The sequence below is a fragment of the Sardina pilchardus genome, chromosome 5 (genome assembly GCF_963854185.1).
Source record: "Sardina pilchardus chromosome 5, fSarPil1.1, whole genome shotgun sequence".
NCBI lineage: Eukaryota > Metazoa > Chordata > Actinopteri > Clupeiformes > Clupeidae > Sardina > Sardina pilchardus.
Window position 1 is genome coordinate 10,517,178 of NC_084998.1, and position 23,635 is coordinate 10,540,812.

The window sequence follows — 23,635 nt, forward strand, 5'->3', positions numbered from 1 at the left end:
TTTCATTTTCGTTGCATTTAAATTTGTATCAATGTCTCGTGGACTTTGACGTAAATCAAGTCGGCTGATAAAGAAATGCCAGAAAGGAAGTAAAAACACCTTGGAGTATACTCCGCTGGTTACACTGAGAGAACCAGTAAGCCTACAAACTCGAAGTTAAACGAGGACAACTGTCCCAAAGAATAAAGAACAATGACGATATGGGAGCAGGTACGTCGCTATGACAAATTTCAACTGGACCTACACACTGCACTGGTAGGCCTACACTGATTTATATATTTAATCTAAGCCTATCTGTACCACAGCTTTTCAATGTTTTCCATTCCTACCAGATGTTTCGGTAAAAGTTTCCTAGACATTACCTTGATTCTAGCAACGCATGTGGATGCACGTGGGTGCACATTTCTTCAGCCGATTTTCATATGCACAAAAAATGGGAACGGACTAAATGGAAACCCAGTTATTGACTATTGGTAAAAACATGTAGCCTACGATATTTGAACACGTTTCAGATTTTATAATAAGGAAAACATACTCGACTAGGCCTAAACTATTTTCACTTTCACTTTATTTAAGAATTACACTTTTAGGTTGCCATCAGTTCGCAATATGAAATAATTGCACAGCGTATAGCCTATTGATATTTCACCATATTCACAGGTAAGAGCACACCAAAAGAGGATCAGAATGTTGCGACAACCCAGCCAAATAAAAGAGAAGTTAGGCCCACAGAAGGTAAGACACGATTAGAAATCAATCAATCAAAATAATTAATAAAAAATGTAACTTGTATGGCTAGGCTACTTTACACGAGCCTATGCCTTTTCTATTGAAGAGAAAACTGCAGTCCTGATTGTACAATTTCCCAGATATTTTACCTTTCTTTTTACAGAACTCAGAGTGAACAATTCATCTCTCAATTCTAAAAAAACACCTAAATGTTGCAATGATGTAGGCCTAAAAAAGCCTCATTTAAAATTGAAAAAGCTACAGCTACATGTAGCCTATAATGTAGGCCTAGGCCTACTTGCCCTGTTTGTAGGCTACTCAAAATCTATATCTCAAAAAATGCGATGTGACAAACTCCTGGTTAATATCTCTCCCTCTCTATTCCACCTGTTCCTCTGTCCTGCACATTGTCCAGGGAACAGACTGGCAGGCCAGTCCAGTGGCTCAGTGTACCAACTGCCCCACCTCTGTGCCACCTGCCTCTCTCCCTGGCAAGGTCCTCCTGGGGTGCTGGGCCGCTGTGCCAATAAGAGGTGTGCAGTGGTGGGAACCCTCCTCACCTGTGGACTGGTCACCGACCCAACAAGCAAAGTAAAGGGCTGTCCAGAGTTCCGTGCTTGTCCCAAATGCTGCAGTCTACTCATGCACAGCTGTGGCTGCAAGTATGTCATCTGTTCCCAGTGCAGCCATACATTCTGCTACATCTGCCTGAGTGACAGTGAAGAGTGCAGGAAGGACAAGGACTTGTATTGGTCACTTACCTGCTCCAAGCCAACAGCTGGACGACAGTGGTTCACAGGGCCGTTTTAAGCCGTTCTGTGGCCCTGGAATGTCTCGAGAGGAGGCCCCTATACTGTGCAGTGCACGGACACAAATCTTTACTTGAGTCTTGAAAATTGAATCTTTGCCGTTCATTACATTACGGTATTCATGCTGTTTATTAAACTCACAACAGCAAGTATATTGACACTGATAATTGCACTAAATTAAGTTTATTTAGCTTAAAATATTTTTTATTTAGGTTTTATTAGGGACCATGTACAATTTCAAACATAAATGTTGCCATTTCATGTTTTGTACCAGAGTTAGCCTAGGGCTAATTTACATCTGCAGTCCCTTCATACATTTTGTGTTGCTTTATATGATTAAGACAGGACTTTTAATGTGATCCTGATACTGACCTATTGGGGTGCTTTATTTTGATATTTGGGGAGTGGGGGAATTAGAAACCGAAAGGAGATTGGAGCGAAATCCTTGTAATCTTGGTTTAAATGTTCACATAAACCTGGACTAATTTTAATCCTGTTACTCAATTGCTTTAAACTCAGATTTAAATTTCAGGTAAGGATTAATTTTAAACCTGCTGAGATGGCCTAAATGTCTGAAATGGCTGCATTCCAAAAATACAAAATCCAGGAAAATAAGGGACATGTCTCAACCTATTTTATAGGTGCAACCCACCAGCAAAGGTTAGAGAATACACCTGAGAATACTGTGCTGATGTGTTAAACTTCATCTGTGTTTGAGATCCCTAATCCCCATCAGTGAAAGTCCCTTGTTCAGTGGGTTCAGTAGTCTCTTACAGTTTAAATGAAGTAGATTTTTGAAACAATTGTGTGTTTGCATCTGTAGGAGTTGAGGACTTCTTGCCTTGTTAAGACCAGACCGCTACATTTGACTTGCGACTTCCAGGGGCATAACTAGCAGTGAAATTAAACTTTTAAATGGGTACATTTAAATTCCTATCAAATTGTTTCAGAAGTGCAGTAATCAAATCTTTCTTGTAATCAAAGGGGTCAAATGCAGTCGTTTACTCAATTCCAATCAAAATTCATCCATTTCTGTTTAACCCTGTTGCCATAAGCGCAGTCATTAGTTGTTTTGAATGCACTGCTGCTCATCATGTAAAGCCCACCCCATGCCAAATTAGCAATTGTGATTGGTGCTTGAGTTTTTGGAACATTGGAAATGGGCATCTATAACCTCCTTGCCAGACTAACTGGCAGAGCGAGGCACATTTGCAAAGAGGTTCATCTGGGGTTTCCTAGGCTAGATGTTAAAATAGTCAATAACCCTTTTCTCATCTTAGTTTATCAAATATGGGGAAATGAAACGGGTGTTTGAGTATCTCGGGAGTATTAGAGTTCAGTGAAAACACACCATCACTGACAGCTCAAGTGCCTTTTATTGGGACCACTGAAATGAGGCATCCATTATCTCATGTGTATGCATGGCATTTGCTACAAAAATAAGCAACAAAACAAACAAAAATCATGTCTGAGGGCATTAAATACACGGTGAAAAACGCAGGGTGGCTAGACACACACGTGGGGGTGTTTAAAAAAAAGGGCTCAGTCCTCGTCGTCCCAGTCTTTCTTGCCCTGGGGGGCTTTTGGACCTCCGGCAGGCTTTGCCATGATGATCTGTGGTAAGAGAAGGGAGCGGTGTTAGTCCATTTGCGCACGATACAATGCTAATGAAAACAGTAGCCCTTAGTGTAGACTAAACAACGCTCTCTCCTGTCCACCGTTATTCTCCACACTGGCTTACATTTGAAACCTACTCAGAAGCAGCTTTAAAAAATATATACAGTATATACATAATTTGAATTACAGCTTTCATAGATATGGTTCAATATTCCCCTATAATGAATAAGTCAAATGTAAGAAATAACCATATCTCGATATATCAAAGGTGTCAAGTTATTAGCCAGTGTGAAAATATCTCCAGAGCTGGGTGTGAGCTCAAACCAGCTCAGTGTGTCTGTGAAAGGCAAAGCTGTTTGAAGGCTACCTGTGAAATAATTAGAAACAGTCTTTTCTATACGTGCAGCATGCATTCACACCGTGCTTTAGTCCACACCGCAAAGTGAAAAGGCTATGTTCAAACTCTTATTCTGTTGCAGATTACACACACTCAGGCATAAGGATAAAATGTTAGTTACGTGACAATGACATTTGAGTAACCGGTACATTCACAATGTAGATATCGCCTAGCTTTTTAAAAACAGTGCTGCTGTTGAAATAAATCTACTTTCAAGCGTTTCAAACCACAACAATCCATCAACTTTCCACGTGAATATCAGATTAAGTGACGTGACGATATCAGAGAAACTCCAAAACACTGGTTAACCATGCAGAGTGCTTCTTTTCCCCCACTCCACCCAAAACACACGCAGGTTAGGTGCACACTTCTAGCAGCAGACCCAACCACCTTGTTTTTTTTTTTTTTTCTCCTGCTCTGTTTATTAATGTCGCGTCTCAAACTGATCGGGCTCCTCATCCCACTCGTCTTTGTCCCAGTGGCCTCTCTGCTTGGGCGCTCTGGGGCCCCCTGCTGGCTTGGCCATAATGATCTGGCACATCCAAACACACATTGAAGTCTTAGAAACATGACAGTTGGCCATAATGATCTGGCACATCCAAACACACATTGAAGTCTTAGAAACATGACAGTTGGCCATAATGATCTGACACATCCAAACACACATCATTGAAGTCTTAGAAACATAACAGTTGGCCATAACGATCGGACACATCCATCCAAATACATATTAAAAGTCTTAGAAATATGACAGTAGGCCATAATGATCCGACACATCCAAACACATATTGAAGTCTTAGAAACATGACAGTTGGCCATAATGATCGGACACATCCAAACACACATTGAAGTCTTAGAAACATGACAGTTGGCCATAATGATCGGACACATCCATCCAAACACATATTGAAGTCTTAGAAACATGACAGTTGGCCATAATGATCTGACACATCTAAACACATATTGAAGTCTTAGAAACATGACAGTTGGCCATAACGATCGGACACATCCATCCAAATACATATTAAAGTCTTAGAAATATGACAGTATGCCATAATGATCCGACACATCCAAACACATATTAAGGTCTTAGACATATGACTGTGCGCAAGTCACAATTCGCTCGGTCTCCTGAGAAGGACATTATCAAGATTGAAAGAAGGAAGACAGGTAACATTTTTGTAAGATATACTCCGAAAGGAAAATGAGAAATGACTGAGCCCAGAAGACTGACCTGGTCAACCCGGAGAACAGTGATGGCAGCGTTGGTGGCCAGTTTGATGCCCCAGTGTTTCACCACGAAGGGATCCTGGATACCGGCCTTCACCATGTCCGTCAGTGCAGGCCCCTCACCCTGAGAAAAATGGAAAAGATTCAAAATACAGACACAGTACAGCCACCGACAGAGACGATGAGAGAAAGAAAAATATATACAATATACAAATATATACAATATATACAAATATATGAATCACGACGTGCATTTAGAAATGGCTAACACAAGAAAGTAAGCCAATGCAAAAAAGCTAAATTTCCACTATTCTATCGTGGAACTCACCTCGATGTCGATGCCCATGTTGCGCTGTCCCTCATGGTGAGCAGCGTAGAGTTTAGAGATGACCTCGTTGGCCTTCACTCCTGCATTCTCGGCCAGGGCTCTGGGTACCACTTCAAAAGCCTCAGCAAACTTTTTGATAGCGTACTGTTCCAACCCCGGGCACGTCTGAAACGCAAAAGAACAGCGACCACAAAACCTAAATTACCAATCAATCATCTGGGGACTGACACACACAAGTTACTGGGATAGGAATGCTGGGATAGATTCCCCAGGCAGTGGTCTACGGCAGTACTACAGGGACATTACATTACATTACATTACGCTGACGCTTTTTAACCAAAGCGGCTTACAACATGATAAAACATTTAAGCTTTTAAGAGCATTTCTAACAACAAATTAAAAAAACACAATAGGTGCATCAATGAGTGTATTAAGTGCATCAATGCATGCAATTGTCTGTAGTGGTGTCGCACTCACCTCTCCATAAGATGTGATCTGTTTGGCCAGCTCAATTTCAGTGGCACCACCACCAGGCACCAAACGCTGGTCCTAAAAATAAGGACATTCATAACTTTTAACTAATCTATACTTTAATCTATTACCGTCATTTCCTGACTATTAGCCGTGGCTTATACATTGATTTTGCTATTTTTTTTTCAGCTATGAGGTTAATACATGGGGGCAATCAATATGGTGTTAATATGGTTTTGTTTCTTTTAACTTGCATAAAACACTGTCCTGCGGCTTATACACAATGCGGCTTATATACGGGAAATTACTGTATTGTGCTCAACAACTATTCAGAGAAAAGTACGGTGACAAATGATGTCAAATTAACGAGGTGCAGCTCACCCTGACAAGAGCCTTGAAGGTGTTCACTCCATCAGCAACTGCTCTCTCGATGTCATCCATCAGATTATCTGTGGAGCCCCGAATCACTACAGTGGCGATGGCAGCTTCTTCTTTCTCTGAACAGACATGACAAAGGGCATCCATCAGAATGAGCACATTTCAAGTTAAAAGCTGCAGACCACTTTTGTAGCTTTAGGTCTGAATCCTTAAGGCTCATTTATGCTCAACAATAAAATACAGACATGGATGAATGCCTCAGTTACTGAAGTACTGTGTGTTCATCAAGCTTACATACACAGACAAAGCGTTTGGAATGGCTGGTTTGGTTTCCAACAGAGAGTATGAACAATGAACGTCTTACATGACTAAAATAGGACATTCCCATTGGCCCCTGAATAAAGAGCAGTGCGGGTCATTGAGGGCTTACCGTGTTTGAACACAACCACTTGCGTGTCACCCACTTCTGAGAGGTAGACACTGTCACAGCGGCCCATCTCCTCTGGTGTGGGTGGTGTCTGCACAGAGAGCAACAGGTGAGTCTCACACAACCCACTCGGTTCATCAAGAGAGCAACAACAAAAACGCAAACTTGTAGTAAACATACAATGACAGAACAGTGGAGCGTTCAGATATGATGCGACCACAGCATTACAGCACACTGTAACCCATCACTTCCAATGGCCTACGCTGTGTAAGGACAGATTATTTATGCTGCATATGAGCAACAAGCCCATATCAGCCCACAACTTTGACAGCGGCACACTGTGGTGAATCTTTTTTTTGCACTGAACAGAGTGGCTAGGTTAGCAGAAATCGCTTCGAATCTGAACTGCCCATTCCATTCTGACCTCCCCATGGTGACTGTAGAGGTTTTGAATGTTGAGATGAAAACACTTACAATTCTAGGCAGTGCAACTCCTCCAACAGTTTTGCATAACCTCCTCAGGTCCCATTTAGAGTTCAGCCTACAGAGAAAGATGACAAATGTTACCAGAGCTAAGCTGATGAGGCTCATCTAAAATGTGCTGTTCCGACTCCCAAAAGGCTCACAAAAGAACACAAATTCTGTATAACAGACTGATTTAAAAAATAAAAAAAAATAAAAAAAATAAAACTTAACTGCACACTAAAATCAGTACAAAACAACTACTAGACAACATTGTAATTTCCCTAAGCAGTAAAGTATCAATCATTTTACCAGACAGCATACCAGTCACAGCATACTTAAAGCATCAGGCCTTCCTTCGCCACTGCCTGACTATCTTCACATTAAACATGCCTAAAACTGATGACAACGGGTTGATGTGCTCTTCACTCACCTAACCACCATAAGGTTGTACTTGTTGGCGTAGTGCAGAGCCATGTCGGCCACCTTGCCCCCAGTCACCACCACGTTCACACCGGCGTCAGCAATGGCCTTTACGTGAGCCTCCATCATGTCCTCCTCTCCCTTGCTGAAGTTCATCAGCTCGTCTGCGTTCTTGATCAGCACTGTGCCCTAATATCAAAGGAAGCAGACAAGCACAGGCAAATGTCACACACAGCAAAGTCAACAACAGCAAAATGTGATTTGAGCAAATAGAGCCGTCCTGGCAAAGCGTTTTTAGGCACTAGCATGTATTCCATGCTGTTATGACAAACAACCAGAGGGTGATGGACAAACTAGGCCATGCTATGCTATGCTATGCCTGTGATATGGGTAAAGAGTTTAATTGGTGACATTACAGATAGGCTACCATCGACCATGAAAAACATCAAATCTCTCAAAGGCTGCTGTGAGTTGAAGAATTTGTCAAATGCAGTCAGCTTAAACATGATTTTCAGGCTGGAGTTCGCCTAATTAACTTCAAACAGAAGCTGAGAATGACTTTCTGACATGTGAAAAGCAAGACATTAACTGCAACATAAACTGCCAGAACCTTCGAGAATTTTTTCAAATTGATTACCTTTTCTTGAGGACACTACATGTTAAGTCTTACTATGTTGTACATTATTTGTGCATTGCCAAATTTCTATGTACTACCATGAGCAGATCTTCCAAGACTTTTGACCCAAAGTTCCAAAACCCAAAAAGTATTTCAGAATTCTATACTTTTCAATGCTCTCCAGACCAAGATCACGAGCCATTATTTCACAAGAACCACCTTCATAACATGAGGACATCAGACAAAGCTGCAGTGCTACCTCTAGTGGACAAACTGTGCAAGGACAACTATGGTAATTCAGTTCAATGATAAATCTATTTGGCTTTCCTTTACCTAATAATACAAAATGAAAAAGAATAGAGAGATAGACCGTTGTAAAGTGCAATACTTGACAGACCAAAAAGATCAACTTGGTTGACCATTTTGAACGGCTGACTTATTGGTCGGGCTCAGGTTAAAGTTAAGTTAAAACGGGCTCTGTTTTTTAAGACAGACTCCTCAAGTATCACATCACAAGCCTAATGTGGAACGCCATACAATACATCTAGCACAACAAACTAATCTACCTAGTTGTGCACACTGCTCTCTAGCATTCTGCAGCTTAGATAAATCATCTTCATTCTTGAGGAAATCCACATTCAGGTTAAAATGTTGACAAAAAGTAAAAAGTCTCCTTAATCAAGCCATAGAGCTTCTACAATCTGTCCTAATCAGACAATGTTTTGCACAAAAATGGAAAAGTACAAAAGTTCAGTCTTAGACATAAATAAAAGCACATCAGTAGTTTTCTTGCTACTGTACTTCACTTACCTTGGTCTCTGTCACCATGCAGTCAAATGGACATGAATACACGGCAATCTTGGCGTCTTTGACAGTTGTGACGTCTCCCTCCGTTTCCTTCTTGAAGACCATTCCGTGAAGCACAGAGGATGCGTGGAGTCCACTGCCCTGGATAGTCAGAACAACAAGCATGAACACAGTTCCACACAAAAGAAGCAGATGCCTCGGTGTGCAAAGCTAAATGGTCCACCCAACATCCAGCAAACACTTACCAGAATTTTGCACGTTCTGACGTTATCCACATTGAAACTGCCAGATTCGGTGTAGATGGATACTGCAAGTAAGATTAAATTTGGGTAAGTGGCTAGCAATTTCATAGCATGAGTCAGCAATCTTCAGAGAGCACTACATTACAGTATTTTATTTATTTATTTATTTATTCCAAAGAAAAACAACTGTTCAGTTCACCTCATCTAACATGAAATAATTAGAAGCAACCCTGATGACTGACCCTGTGGTCCACCAGAGGGGTAGCTTTTTTCATGACTTAAAGGTAGGGTATGGAATTAGCTTTGTTGGCCATTTTTGCAAAATCACTTGAAATCCTATTCCTAACCCACTTATAGCCACTAAGTTGGAAGCACTGAAATGGAAATTAAACACGTCAATCATCTGCGGAACGGGCAGGGCTCGAAAAACTCCAGCCAATAGAATTCCTCACCCCATACCATCATTTCACAGCTCGTTCGTCAATCTAACGTCTTACTCCTCTTCCTCCCCACCGCGCGCGACCCTTTCGAAAGCTGGTGACCGCGAGTCAGTGCTGAAACGAAACCAACTGCCTGCTGCTGCACGTCCATGTTCCCCTCTTGTTGTATGTGTCACTTCATTTCTATACAAACTAACTAAGGCAGCGGATACCTACGGAAACTCAATCACCCACGCAATAAATAAGCCATGTAGCAAAAATTACATTTTACCGTGACACGAAGAGTGCAGTAAACATGAAATCGAAACTTAACAGCTTGGAGCTACGGTGGAATAGGCGAACCAACGGGCCAGCACTAAACTCGGATATTTCAGGAGATAATCGCCCTGGTAAGAACAAACCAGATTCTGTTCAAATATACACACCTATGGCTACTGAACCATATGTACTACAACCCTTTGGAGGTGAATAAAGAATGTAATTGGGGAAGTTGATGTGAGTGATAGTGCTGTAGACGCCAGGCTAGCATTTCATTTAGCATGGCTCGCTCTCGCGCTGCGCATTTGAATAGACCTCTGAAGTTCGCCTACAAAAAGGATCCAAAGCCGCCATCTTTGCCCATATAAGGAGATCCGGGAGTTAATTGAAGCTAACTGCCTATGGCAAGTTGCATTGTAAGTTAGCTTTGGGGTAGCAAAGATCAAAGTGTGCCGTCTTCACCTGCCGAAGATCACAGTATCCACTAGACGGCAGTGGACAAAACTGTGTAGTGAAAAACGTCTGCATTTCAAATGTCATCATCCCCGCGAGAGTTTAACAGGTGCGATTATTGAAAATCCCCATGTTATTTTCCCATAGAAAAAATCTCAAGATACCGGATCTCCTTATTTGGGCAAAGATGGTGGCTTTTTTGTAGGCGAACTTCAGAGGTCTATTGTCGCTCGTGCATGGAGGGCGGGACTTGAGGTTGTATATGTTCAAACTCTGCCGTCCGTTTTGCTAATTCCGTACCCAACCTTTAAATGACGCACTCTTTACTGTCCCCTAAACAATTGATGTGGCAGTCTTACCACAGGCCTGTGCGATGAGGTCAGCCAGGAAGTCTTCATTGCCATACTGCTTGCTCATGACAGCTGTGCGAATCAGGGATGTGGCTTCTTTAATGTCGCGCATGTTAGAGGCTGAGGAGGACACACAGTCGGGTAGAATCTCCACTGCCTTCTTGCATGCCAGCTCGTAGCCCTCGATGACCTACACACAAAGAAGAAATCCTTTGGATTTAGAGACTTTAGAGAACACCCAAAGTGCCTTACACTTCATTAAGGTGACAGGAAATACGCTTTTGGCACATGTACAACCGGTCACATAAAATAAACTAGTTACTCATCTACCAAAACCTAACTCTGGAAAATAAGAAGACTACAAAGTGACAGTAATCACAGTCATAGTGCTAGAACATTCCATGTCAAATTAGAAGGAATCCATCCAGGAAAATGGATGCCGCGCCATCTGAGATTTTGCTTAAAGCCAATTACCGAACTCTCCTTCTTTCGAGTCTCTCTGCACAGTAGCACAGATGTGTAATGATTTTTTTGAGACCTGCTTAATGGCTTAAAAGAGCGTTTCATTATGACGTAGTGAAGCTGCCTCTTAAAGCTATGCTTTATGCTATTCGCCAGCTGTAAATGTATATTATGGTGTTATTCCAAATTGCATGGATTGACATCGGTTTGGTCCCAAACATAATCATACTTGTTAAGATCCAAAAGTAGACCCTAGGTTGACGTTAGACTGGAGTTTTCCTTTAAAGCCTACACTTCAATTCAGGCTCACAGAGATCTTACAAGTAAAATGTAATAAATCCAATTCAAATATGACCGTTATCTTTCAATTTAAAACTTAAGTGTTAAAAAAAAACATTTTGAAATGTAGTTTTGCCTTACGCTTTTAGTTTGATGCCATTTCGATAGGGCACTATATATTGATACAGGCTTACATCACGTATTGTGTGATAGCTATATTTTGAGCACAGCCCTGTTCCGTGATATTGAAACTATATTTTGAGCACAGCCCTGTTCGTGATATTAACAGGGTTTGAACAAAAACTGCGGCGGCGCCAGAACATCTACAGGACAGCTTTGCATCTTACCATTTAGGCCGGCGCCAACCGGACACGTACGCGGTGCAACGCGACAAGGAAAAAAATAGAGCACAATTGAATTGGAGCAAAACCCACTAGAAGCCTCTGCCACGCGGCAGCTGTGCAGGGTTAGAAAACTGTTCTAAAAATCCTGTGCATCAAACCCACATCGCTGAACGCAGTGTCCGGTGGGCGCCGCCCCTTTACTCTACAGGGGCCGGTTGCACCAACATGCTTACGCCCGGTCTTAAGCTACGTCGGTCCTAACTCAGCGTTCTAAGTCCAACCTGATAGATACGCCAGTTGCACCATCTAGGCTTAAGCATTCTTTTCGCTAAGACCGGGCGTAGATCTTACGCCTACTCAGTAGTAGGCGTAAGTTCTTAAGACCAACATTTGAGCACTTCTCACAGTCGTTTCTACAGCGCAAACTACATTGTTATTATTCCCATACTCGCTTGTTGGTCAGCTAGCATTCGTTTTAGGTTGACACTTCGCTACGCCAGCCTGGCAATCATTTAGAGGGGCTTTCGGTATCATTCACGAATTAAAAACCTTTATTAAAACAGCTTATTGTACATTCCTAATAGGGATAACCATAGGCTACACTTGGAAACATTTGAAGATGCATAGGTAGGCTATCTAGCCCGCCCTACAATTACGTTTAGTGCATAAAAATAAACCGTGTAAGCTAACGTTACATTTGTTAGATAATTGCCTACCTGTTACGGCATTCCTAGCACAACGTGGCTGGTTGGCTGACGTTATTCCGTATTCCATGGGTCTAGCTCTTTACATAACATAAACTTTTTACTTGCATTTTACAGTGCAGATAACGCTTCTACCAGTTAGTGTTGTTCTGCCACAGCCTATTGGTAGCCTTATCTCTGAAAGGATAAAGCTATAATGCGTCTCCTTTGCTTATTCTTGACATAATGAGAAGGAACTACAGTAATTGTTAAGTTATTTATTTAGCGAGTTAAATAGGTGCCACGCATTAGGCATTAGGCTACATGTCATTCACTTTAACAGCGGTTTCCTCCGAACGGGGGACGTGATTGACAGCAGATAGAGTTCTAATCTTTAAAACAGGCAAGTTGTCATTGTTCCGTAGGCATTCACATGGACACGCATCGCTAAGACCGGGCGTAGTTAAGACCAGGCGCAAGTTCTGCTGGTGCAACCGACTTTAGTTGAATTCTAAGGACTGGTCTTAACAAAGACCAACTTAGCAGTTAGGACCAGACTTACTAAAGACCAGTTGGTGCAACCGGCCCCAGGAGTTCAGCCCAGGAACCAAGGCAAAGCCAACTCAACAGAACACAGAACACTTCCATCATTCCATCAACCATCTCTGTAGAATGGGAGGAATGGGACTCTCAGCCCATGGCCAGGCTCATTCTACTCTACTCTAGTGTCTGGTAGGGCTGCAACTAAAGACTAGTTCCATAGTGTAGTTCCATAGTTTAGTTCCATCTGCCTTTTATTTTCACTGATATTCAATGAGTTGATTGGTCAATAAAATGCCAGAAAATGTTGAAAAGATGTCGATCATTGTTTTCCAAAGCCCAAAATGAGGTCTTCAAATGCCTTGTTTTATCCACACTAAGATATTCAATTCACGGTCATAGAGGAGTAAGTAAAGCTGGATATTTTAAAGTTTAAGTTTTAAAGTTTAACCGATTCATTGATTTTCAAAATAGTTGGCGACTAATTCAACAGTTGACAACTTATCAATTAATTGAATGTATCATTTGCAGCACTAGCTTCTGGATGACCTGTACCTCAGACACTGAGAGGCCCATCCTGAGCAGCTCTTCAGCCAATTCCAGAAGAGCTCCAGCGAACACCATGACAAAGTTGGTCCCCTCCCCAATCTCATCTTCCTGCATGGTGCATGCCATCACCAGCATCTTGGCTGCGGGGTGCTGAACCTAAATTGGACATGTCAGTTGAAACTTGTGAATCAATGTCAATCAGTCAATCAGTGACAACTACAGCAGAGAAATGTCATGTTTTGTGCAATCATTGCATGTACTGTTCACTCCCTTCCCATCACATCACATGTATTCAACTGGTTACCTCAAGCTCTCTCAGAATGGTAGCAGCATCATTGGTAACAAGAAGTCTCTCCAGGTGGTTGATGACCATTTTGTTCATACCTAAAACAGCAGAAGATTTAGCAGCTGAGTAAAGTTGGCAATGCTCTGTCCACACTTTTTCAACCCGGTCACCTATCTGGACATCAAATTCTGTACCCATGTATCAAATTGTATTATGCATAATGAAATCTATTCAACTTTAATTGAAACGATTGCTTTTAACTAATGTAGTGTTATTATACTTCAAATTGATTTAGACAAAAGCTTCCACCGGGTATCATTAACTGGAGATTTAAGACATAAGATATAAGATATACATATATTTGGCAAACAATCCATTGTTGAGGTCAAGCAATAATGAGTCAATAGCTGACAGGGTTCTCAACGGACTCACCATTCGGTCCGTAGGCAGTCCTTGTCGTTTGTGCAAGTTCTTTGCATGCTGTAATATTACGGAATACTGCTTCCTCAAGTCCAGAATAGTGCTGAAATTGTACGAATACGATCACGTTAAGTTACACAAAGAATATACAATATGAGCTAGAGCCCAACAGAGCTATTCTATAAAGTAACGTTAGCATATTAGGTGGTCGCACATCATACGGCCACAAATGATACGGCCAACGCCTTACACCCATACAATCAATGCACCAAGGTTCCCTTGTCAAACTAGGATTGCCAAGATGCAAGCCAAAGTCAATATAGCGCAATTTCCAAGCGAATATTACAAACCAGTTACAATAATGATAATATCGCAAAAATGTACAAATCACTAACGTTGCATGCTATGGCACACTTATCATCTACAGGTAATTGTTAGCAATTACTGAGCTAACGTTAGCTAACATTGTCTACTTAGTGCTACTTTGCTAGCAGCTAGGCAGATAATATAAGCCTGTAGTTTCAATGCAACCAAGTTCATTAATGGCCATTTAAGTATCAGAAGACAATACTTCACGAAATGGCACTAACGTCTTCAAATTGATCAGATTCTAAATTGCTTTAGTCAATCACATGTCGATGAAAAAGGCAACAAAGACAGCTCGCCAATGTACTTTACGGCCTAACGTTAGCCAACTAGCCAGCTAACGTTATATTCTAGAGGCTTCCACATGACAGTGAACCGGCTAACACTCCCTCCCAGGCGCTAGGTACCGGCGATTTTACCTCAAACGGGGAAATTTTCAGTATTCAAACACTTACCTTGGCACCATCTTTTAGCATCTGAGCAAAGCCCGGAGCCTTTGGTACGTGAAGGGCCATTTTTGCAGATTAATAGCCCCTAAGCCACAAAATGTTACTGATGCTGTATGAGCTTTACCGCAAGGCGCACATGCAGCTCAGGGAAGAGAGAACAGACCTCAAGCATCGATAAACAAAGTACCGATCTGGTTTTAGACAATCTAGCAGATTGTCGAAACATCGATTTGGTGAACCCATCTTACTTGTACAGAAAGCTTCCAATCCTTTGCTGTTTTCACGTATTAAACTAGGCTATATGCACAATGAGATATGCATGCTTTAATAACTATTCGGCTGTATTGATCAAGAAGAAGCCTGAAATTATGTTTGTATTATGCTAAGCTGCAACAGCGCAAAAATGAAACCGATTATGTCAATATAAAGTTGCCTATACAGTTTTATGCCACAATGTAAAGGGATAAATAAAGACTCAAATAAAGAATATAAAGAAAGTAAGCCAGCTTCCTCAAGCAATTAGCAGGGTCTCTTTCTGGGCGACTGCATCACTGCACAGTTATTCCAGTGTGTGTCACTCAAAGCTGATTGGAGCTATGGACATTTTTCATGCCTAAAGTCATGCCATCTGAGTCATTTAATTGGTACCCGACGAACAAGGGTATAGAAGCAGCATTCCAATATTGACAGCCCCTTATTGTCGTGTTGTAGCCTACCCAAGCAGACACACATTTGGGCTGTAGGCGATGGATTCCTCATCCACGGAGCTTGCATGGGCATTTTGAAAACTCAGAGAGTAATGGCTGCAACTGTCCGAGCTTTCTAAATATAAATCTATATTTATATTCATAAAAGCTGCACCACAACGCACGACAGAAAAACTTCACCCTCGGATTGTGGTTAGGGGACAATAGCCAAGCCATATGCGAAACTTTGGACCAGTCGTCTCTGCTACATCATAGACAGAAGACAAAGCCAAGGCAACAAAAAACTTTATTATGGACTTACACTGTGGCCAAAAACAATAGACCAGCAAGAAGTTCGTTTCCAGCTACGAAATTCTTCTGATCTAAGCGAGCCTATTGTCAGGTAAGACACGGCATCATCTTCGTGAATTGGTTCAGATGGAATTGTTAGTAGCCTACTTGACTTTTTCACTCTCCCTTCGATTGTGCATGTTCTGTAGAATGTAGCCGAAGGTGTGCATGATTTTAAGAATAATATGACAGCCAGAAAAGTCAACGAAATTATTTATCAGTCAAGTGTCTGTCTCCCTCATGTCAAATAGACTGGTGGTTGGTTAATACTTAATAGGCCTACTAAGAGTTTGAGGGACATAGCCTTGTCAGATTTTGTTATGAGATTGACTCTTTCTCTGCCAGGGAATAAATGATCACCTCAACAAGACGAGTCTCTCCAGATAAACCTGAAGTTAGAATCGCCTTCAGTCTCGACAACTCAGGTAACGGCCATTATTTTTAACATAAAGAGGAGTAGGCTATAAGCTTGACGTTTATTTGAAGAGCAAAAAAGTTGCTATGAAAAAAGTTGTAAAAAAGTTGTTTTTCTCTCATCGCACAAGTAACAGTGCGCGCTATTCCCAGCACCGAGACAGCAACAAACCAAATTCGCCACGAGCCCACTAGTGCATTAGCAATTTAACTTTTGTCATTCTTCTCGGCGGGATGACAGGTGCTCTCTCTATTTCTGTAGACCTTTGGCATCTTAAAAACAACGTATCTACCTAGCCACACAGTCAGCAGCGCTGTCAGAGTGTTTTACAGCTATTCAGGCAAATAGCTGGAGGGCAGCTGCAGCTCTGTCTCAGCAGCATCAGGTTTCCCACACTGGTGCGTGATTCACTTGTTTGCTTTTAGAACACTGGCCTATATTTAAAAGCGTTTAACGCTACCCCCTCCCCTTCTCGCTCTCTTGCATTAGTGCCATGGTAGCCTATACTGCTGTCTCTGGGTTTGCTTCGTTCAGCTTTATACCCTGGCTGATCCTGTGGGTTGTTTTCCCCCACAGACATGTTTAGATATGTAAAAGTATAAAGGTTTACTAGTAGGCCTATTATATACTATTTTGCTTCATGCTTGCCCTCCCATCACTAGGTAATAACACATAAGTTGGTGATCTGCAAGTACGACTTGTTGAGGGGGAAATAAAAGCATTTAGATGTGTTTGTTAACTTCCTGCAGTGCCCATGGGCCAAATGACATCAGTGGATTCTGGACATGTGTCGGCTATGAGAACACGGACATTGCTATCATGACAGCCACAAGCACAACCTGTCTGTCTTGTTGTCTCATGGGCATTCCCAGCTTTGTTTACACGTGCCCTCTGTCAAATTGTACTTGTTTGTTAATGCATGGTAATATTAGAAATGTTTGTTTTTCTGTATCCCTCTATGAAGCTCAGTGATTTTTCTGAAAAGCATTTTAACTAGGCCTGCCAAAAAAAAAGGTCAATACTGTCACTTGATCAATTTCAAGTAGATAGATTGTGGACCAAGGCTTTGAGTATGTTTCTTCATATTTTCCCAGAGGAAAAATATCAATAGGCTTACAGCATAAGCTTGTCCTTCCAGGCCTTAGTGCAAATGGACACAGAAAAGGAAGCATGCACACATAGGTTACATATAGTCGTGTCACTTTCTACTTATGCAAATGCAGGCATAATCCACCTCGTGAAAGGGATGAAAATGTCATCACCCTGACTTTGAAATGAAATGCATGACCATAGCTCCAGTAACCTCCCCCCCTGCTTTTCTGTTCTCTCTAGAGTTAAATGACACAGGGGAAGTCCTCCCAACCATTCCTGACCTTGAACAGCGTCTTCAGGTAACCATGGCAATGTCAAAACAGCTTTACGGATGTACTCTGCTGTCAGTAACACAGCTAGTGAGTGTTAGTAAAGCTGAGAGTTGTTTTTAAAGGACTTAAAAAAACCAAACATTGCTTTTGCAATGGAAACAATTCAAATCACTTTAAGTGAACACAAGGATTTCATGCGACACACGTTTTGGAGATTCAAGGATGAGTCTTGTCCGTCGGGCTTGTGGCCGGCTTGGCTATTGATAGTGCTGGAGCCTGGAAATAGTCTTGCCCGCTTGCGCAACCTGCTGCAATAGCCTGTTCCCGCTCATAAGATTCATGGGGAAATTACTTGAAAGGGCCCACAGGAGAGGAAAGAGAGGTGGGGAGCACCGTTTTAGCCTATATGTGTGGCTTGTGATTGATATGTCCCAGTCCCAATATCATAAACATAGTGATCTCACGCTACTTTTAGAGAGAAGCTGAACTCTTTGTTGCTGTTGTATTTAGCCCTGGATTAATGGAAGGACACCCTTCAGAGTATTTATTCTTCAGTGTTATAACATCACACGGGGTTGCATTACTTTGATGTTCAAGATACTCAGACAGGGGTTCTTTGCTATTATTACTGTATTGGTATTTTCATTTTTAGCTGCTATTCTGAGAGTACAGTGATGTTTCTGGGTCATGTCATGATGGTGATGTTTTCTGAAGATACTGTAAAGAATATCACTCCCTGGGTGAAGGCATTTTTGGGAGATCAGATTGGGGACTTGAGTGGTAGGAAATATGATTCTGTTTCTTGTAGGGCATACTCTCACTGGGCATGGTTCACTTGTAGCGTACTGGAGTACTGTTCTCTCCCGTTCTTGTCGTACTCACACTGCAGACTATCAAACTGTACCCAGCCATGGTTGAGCTGCTGTGCTCTAGAGTCTTTGCATGGGCACGATCAAAAAGCCCAACCGTACTGTGCCCGAGTCCACCTTCTCAAGGCTTGACTGAGTGATTAAATAACTGTGCCCAATCCAAAGAGCTGACGGATGTTCAAAGTGTCCACCTGTTTGATAATATTTTATACAATTTTCTGACTGTACCACTGGGTGGCGGTAAAATGCTTATGATTCCAGACTGACCAGTATGTAGGTGCTGACCAAGTGCCAAATCTTCTGTCATGCAGATATTTTTATTTTAAGAGGTTCCAGTCAGGGGGGACAAATGCTGATATGGCAGATGTCTGCCTTTAAGAACATTTATTAGAAAGGAGTTCATGTGGAGTTAACTATTCACACTCACAACAACAATGCAGCGGTTTGTCTTCAAAACTTGTTTCAGTGTTTTTTTTTTAGACAGTTGTAGGAAAAACAGTTTTATGAAGAAAAAAAAGCATGCTTATGCCAGAGATGGAAACAATGGTAAAGTGCATAGTCCCAACTTGAAGTGTTTGAGACCTTTGGTCAGCTTTAGCTGAGAGGACTGAGTCTCATTAACCACAGAGGGTTTAACTCTCAACCAAAACCCACAAAATATGTGTCAAGTCATGCAGTTACAATGCATGTTTTTTTTCTATTTAAAAAGCCAGTCTGAAAGCTTTGCTTGGGTCCATTTCTGTGTCGTATGGGTGTGTATCTCTTCAGTGTGTCTGAAGCAGGGGCAGTTCTTCCCGTTAAGTAATATTTTTTAAGGCTAATAAGATCCTGATGATGAGTCACGCTCAGTTTATATTTTCCTGTAACCCCAGACAACCCATAAGAGTACCCATAATAATCTACATGTATTGAACAGTCTACAGTGCAATGGCTATCTGGTTAAAGCAATTTTACAAAGCCGAAATGGGGCGGGAAAAAGGGAATTAGATTTGAGGAAAGCAATCTGGTGTGGAAATCTCTCAGACTTTGCCATGACTCATTGTGAAAGCAGAAGTCCAGATGGACCAAAAACAAAATGGCCATTCCAACAACTATACCTCATCATGAGTTGCAAATCATCTTGTTTAGCCTTTTTTTTTTTTTTTTTTTACAGATTTATACTATTCAGTAGGTTATATGCATGGATATTAAATGAACACCTTTTTGAGATGGTTTGTAAAATACAAATGATTTAGGTATGGCACATTTTTGGGGATGATTGAGCTCTGTCAGTGAAAACAGTCAGTGTTGGGTCACTGCTGGTGTACATTTGGAATTAAAACACATTGTGCAATCATATAGCCTACCCAGCATGGATTCTCACAAGAAGTATATGCATTTATTGAGCCTCAATTAATCATTCATATTTCTGATGAAATCTCTCACTCAGTGCATTTTTAACCGGTCCTATGTTTCTTCTGTTATCAGCCAGTACTGCCATGTCAGTCTTTGAAGGAGTCAGTCCAAGTCTACAAGGACCATTGCAAGATGGCCAAAGAATTCCGCGAGGTCAAAATAGAAATTGCTCAGCTTGAGGACAGAAAGTAAGTTAAGTGGGTGAGTGGGTGAAAGGTGAACGTTTCTTTTTTTCCCTTTTTCGACTAGACTGCTGGACCAGTGTCCTGAGAAACCTTTGCTCTCTACAACACAGGAAGTGCACATTTTGGCAGAGGTTTGGGATGTTTGACTGTCGAATGTTTGATTTGGTGTGTAGGATACTGTTTACTGGAACTGGATTTTTGCAATGTTGTCTCTCAATTCAGGGTCAAGGTTTCTGATGACGTTTAACCACGTAAGCACTTTGTCCATCACATCATACCACCCAGGCATAGACCTGTTCTTTTTATTTTTCTATATTATGAAATGGAAATTGAGACATTTTGTTGAGACAATCTCAAGCAGATCATATCACACTTTACCCACAGAGAAAGATGTCTTTCAGTTTTGCTTCAGTCAGTCTCGGAACAAGCATCTGTTTTCTTGCTTCTAATGAAGTCATGTGCTCACTCAAACACAACTGGTGAGGTCACCACAATGGCGTCCAGTTGTCATGGGACAGTAAAACAAGTATTCACACAGCCAAACAATAACAGACAAGACACTTACAGCAAGAGCATGTCATGATCTGCATGGATGTATGATATCCTTGCACCAATATCTCACTGACAGACAGACAGACAGACAGAGGGACAGAGGGACAGAGGGACAGAGGGACAGAGGGACAGAAGGATAGATGGATAGATGGATAGATAGATGGATAGATAGATAGATAGGTAGATAGACAGATAGACCTATGGATGGATGGATAGACCATTGTCTACCTTTAAAATGATGTAATAGGACCGTATACCACATTGAATGACCAGGGGATTTCCCAACAGGTCATACTTCATTGTTCAAAAATGGTTGTGTGTAATCATGGCACACCTACCCATGTGCCACTGCACACAATGCCTGCTGTTACTGATGTCACTAGGAGTATACACTGTGTGTTAGTGCTTAAGGGATAATGGATAAGGGTACACTATAAATATCATGGAAATTAAAAATAAAAATTATGATTTAGTTATATTAGTAGACCATTCTCTTAACTCTTGGTCATTTAATTTCACGTTCACTGCTAAGTTTAAATGTTGTGTAATTATGTTTTATGATTAAAAGTAGGCCTACTACTGGAGGTCTGGCTCACGTCATAAATGACTCATTATTATGCTTCCCTTTTCTTTTGTCCTGTCTGGATTCCCGCAGTTTATGTGTGTCTGCGTGTGTGTGTGTGTGTGTGTGTGTGTGTGTGTGTGTGTTTACGTGTGTGTGTGTTTGTTTACGTGTGTGTGTGTGTGTGTGTGTGTGTGTGTGTGTTTACTTAAAAAGCCTTTTATCTTAAATCCATCACAGCCTTCATTATGAACATTATAAAAACAATATGGACAATTGGCAGAGAAATTAGTGTTAAGGAGCTTCTTTACTGCTATTTGAACTTTTTTTTTTTTTTACTTACATATAAGTAGCTAAAATTGCCATTTCTCTGTTGAAACATTCTGGATATTGTCAAAGGATCATTGACAAAAACACTGTGGCAAAAACATTTCTGTTCTTATGAATATGTAGATTTCAGTGGCCAGCTAAGAACCTCATGACCATGGCTAGTAATGGTTTCCACTGAATCTGTAGCTATACAAAGAAAGAGGAAATGGCCCTGCCAACCGAGAGCACTAGTTTTTACACCACAAGATAGCTCATCACATGACATGACAAGAAACGTTTTCCCCATTTTCACAAAGCTCTGAATGGGAGACATGTCAACAACTGACATGAAATGATCTGGAATCTGTCCACGCTTGTCTGGAGATGACCTGTAGCTCAACTCCAAAAAGCAGCGCTGTGCTCTCCCTTTGCCAAGTCCAAAGGCCTTGTGTGGAGGGAACTGCACTGCAGTCTGGCCTCATGCCACATTAGGTCACTGCTCAAATCTTTGTTTACATGAGGTCGAGCTGAGAGAAAGTCCACTGCCCGATTATCTGGTGTGGGAGTTACAGTGTCAGCTCCAGACCAGACATGGCAGAGACCACTGATCATTGTTCCAGGGGAATAGTTATCTAACTTATTTTTGTTTCGTCGGGTTGTTTGAGGCATCTCAACATCTCATTTATGGGACACATCATTTCACTACAGTGTGGACCCATTTTTTTTTTAATAATCTATCATATTTTGGGAGGGGAAACATGGACGTAAATCACCTATTCATGGGTTTCATCAGGTCCCTTTCCACAGGTGTATTAATCAGGCACCATGTACTCTGCAGGTGCTTGATTTTATACACCTGTGGAAAGGAACTTGATGAAACCCAATAGCTGCATTTGTTTATGGACTTTTTGTACATTACTCAAAAGCAAAATCTGTGAGAGCGATATCTTCTTGGTCCCAATATCTTCAATGCCTTTTCAACAGACACATTCTGGCCTTTCAAAGGGAAAACTACAAAAGCATACATTATGATTAAAAAAAACAAAGCTTATTGAAATCCACTCATTTGTTGTAATCCGCATAACTGCATCTACGTGTGTTATTTCTTGCCTTTCAGGAAAGAGATACTAGGGGAGCTGGTAGATGACGACAGAATGACCATAGAGATCGCCCGGCTCAAGGAGGAGTTTCGGGTCCTGGCTGAAGAGAACCGCACCTTGATCACTGTCCACACGGAGCGGGCCCGGCAGTTGGAGACGTTGCGGGGGGTCAGTCAAAAGAGGCAGGGGTCATCGTGACCCCGTGACCTCCACACGTCACTGAGTGGTGTGGCGGCGGGGTCAGTCTGCTCAGGGACTTGTGGAGGCTCACCGAGGGGGCTTCGAAGTGTGGTCCAAACGGCATTATCTGTGGCTGTAACTCTGGCGTCGTCCCAGTGCGTATGTTTTGTGACCACTGGTACATCTGTCCTGTCTATATCATGTCTCATCATGTTTTTGAGTAAGGTCTTCTGTCAGCCCGGGGCCATCCCAGCACTTATTTCTGACAGCATTACGTCAGATTTCATGTCCTTCCAAAATAAATATATTCTATGTTTTCTTCTGATACTTAAATGTCTGGCAAAACAGTACCTTTGGTTGTGAGATTGTTACTGATCAATAATTGGATGAAATGGAAACAGTAGAAGGGAATAGTTGACATAGACATTTTCATTCGCACCAGTGTGATTTGTTTGAGGAGATTCCATTCACAATCCAATCAATGTATTTGTTCTGAATTCCATCATTTACTTTGATCAGTGTACATCCTGTGGCAAGTGTTTTTCCCCCAGGTGCTACACATATGTTCAATGAAATCGAAAATAAATGTTCAATAAAAAGTTATGTTCTTCTGCATCCAAATGTCTCTGAAGGGATGGTGGCAAAGTTAGGCTACTGTAGGTGGAATGGAAAGAATGTTCACAAAACCATAAACTGCTTGAGAGAGATCAGTGATCAGTGAAACTGCTTGCCTGGTAGGCTGCTGCTCTGTAGCCCAACAAGCACACACTGAGTTTGAAACGCGTGCGCAACTTCAAATGCTTAAAAATAATCTCAACTGAAAAAGAGAAGTAAAAGTTTTTTTTCACCCAC

At 41.6% G+C, this 23,635-nt stretch overlaps 3 protein-coding genes across 4 annotated transcripts; 2 read left to right on the plus strand and 1 right to left on the minus strand.

Annotated features, from left to right (window-relative positions):
• Positions 1–3: 3 nt before the first annotated feature.
• Positions 4–2,479, plus strand: LOC134080133 (E3 ubiquitin-protein ligase ARIH2-like). Its single transcript, XM_062536395.1, has 3 exons — positions 4–210; positions 661–735; positions 1,145–2,479. Exons 1-3 carry the CDS (start codon positions 201–203, stop codon positions 1,537–1,539), a joined length of 480 nt encoding a protein of 159 aa, XP_062392379.1. The 5' UTR covers positions 4–200; the 3' UTR covers positions 1,540–2,479.
• Positions 2,480–2,895: 416 nt separating this feature from the next.
• On the minus strand, positions 2,896–14,980 carry cct8 (chaperonin containing TCP1, subunit 8 (theta)). 2 transcript variants are annotated; one of them, XM_062536391.1, is made up of 16 exons: positions 14,822–14,980; positions 14,013–14,103; positions 13,599–13,678; positions 13,301–13,450; positions 10,447–10,627; positions 8,940–9,001; positions 8,698–8,835; positions 7,282–7,460; positions 6,861–6,927; positions 6,390–6,477; positions 5,963–6,078; positions 5,588–5,659; positions 5,111–5,275; positions 4,787–4,906; positions 3,943–4,084; positions 2,896–3,152 (listed from the first exon to the last, which is right to left on the minus strand). In XM_062536391.1, the coding sequence occupies exons 1-15, from the start codon at positions 14,879–14,881 to the stop codon at positions 3,977–3,979; spliced, it is 1,677 nt and encodes a 558-aa protein (XP_062392375.1). In that variant the 5' UTR covers positions 14,882–14,980; the 3' UTR covers positions 2,896–3,152; positions 3,943–3,976. The 2 variants fall into 2 exon arrangements, with proteins under 2 accessions (XP_062392375.1, XP_062392376.1); XM_062536392.1 differs by lacking the exon at positions 3,943–4,084 and having other exon boundaries at positions 14,822–14,979.
• A 546-nt stretch (positions 14,981–15,526) lies between these two features.
• map3k7cl (map3k7 C-terminal like) lies at positions 15,527–23,404 on the plus strand. Its single transcript, XM_062536396.1, has 5 exons — positions 15,527–15,904; positions 16,198–16,277; positions 17,600–17,658; positions 19,968–20,083; positions 22,621–23,404. The coding sequence occupies exons 2-5, from the start codon at positions 16,205–16,207 to the stop codon at positions 22,799–22,801; spliced, it is 429 nt and encodes a 142-aa protein (XP_062392380.1). The 5' UTR covers positions 15,527–15,904; positions 16,198–16,204; the 3' UTR covers positions 22,802–23,404.
• The last annotated feature ends 231 nt before the right edge of the window (positions 23,405–23,635 follow it).

What these genes read in the sequence shown, in the direction of transcription:
- map3k7cl (XM_062536396.1), top strand. Translation starts at nt 16,205, where the DNA reads ATGATCACCTCAACAAGACGAGTCTCTCCAGATAAACCTGAAGTTAGA. An exon ending in ACCTTGAACAGCGTCTTCAG is followed by an intron (nt 17,659 to 19,967) that starts GTAACCATGGCA and finishes TTCTGTTATCAG; the next exon opens with CCAGTACTGCCATGTCAGTC. An exon ending in GCTCAGCTTGAGGACAGAAA is followed by an intron (nt 20,084 to 22,620) that starts GTAAGTTAAGTG and finishes CTTGCCTTTCAG; the next exon opens with GAAAGAGATACTAGGGGAGC.
- cct8 (XM_062536391.1), bottom strand. Translation starts at nt 14,881, where the DNA reads ATGGCCCTTCACGTACCAAAGGCTCCGGGCTTTGCTCAGATGCTAAAA. An exon ending in TGCTAAAAGATGGTGCCAAG is followed by an intron (nt 14,104 to 14,821) that starts GTAAGTGTTTGA and finishes GTACAATTTCAG; the next exon opens with CACTATTCTGGACTTGAGGA. An exon ending in GAGTTGCACTGCCTAGAATT is followed by an intron (nt 6,478 to 6,860) that starts GTAAGTGTTTTC and finishes CTCTCTGTGCAG; the next exon opens with ACACCACCCACACCAGAGGA.
- LOC134080133 (XM_062536395.1), top strand. An exon ending in AGAAGTTAGGCCCACAGAAG is followed by an intron (nt 736 to 1,144) that starts GTAAGACACGAT and finishes CACATTGTCCAG; the next exon opens with GGAACAGACTGGCAGGCCAG.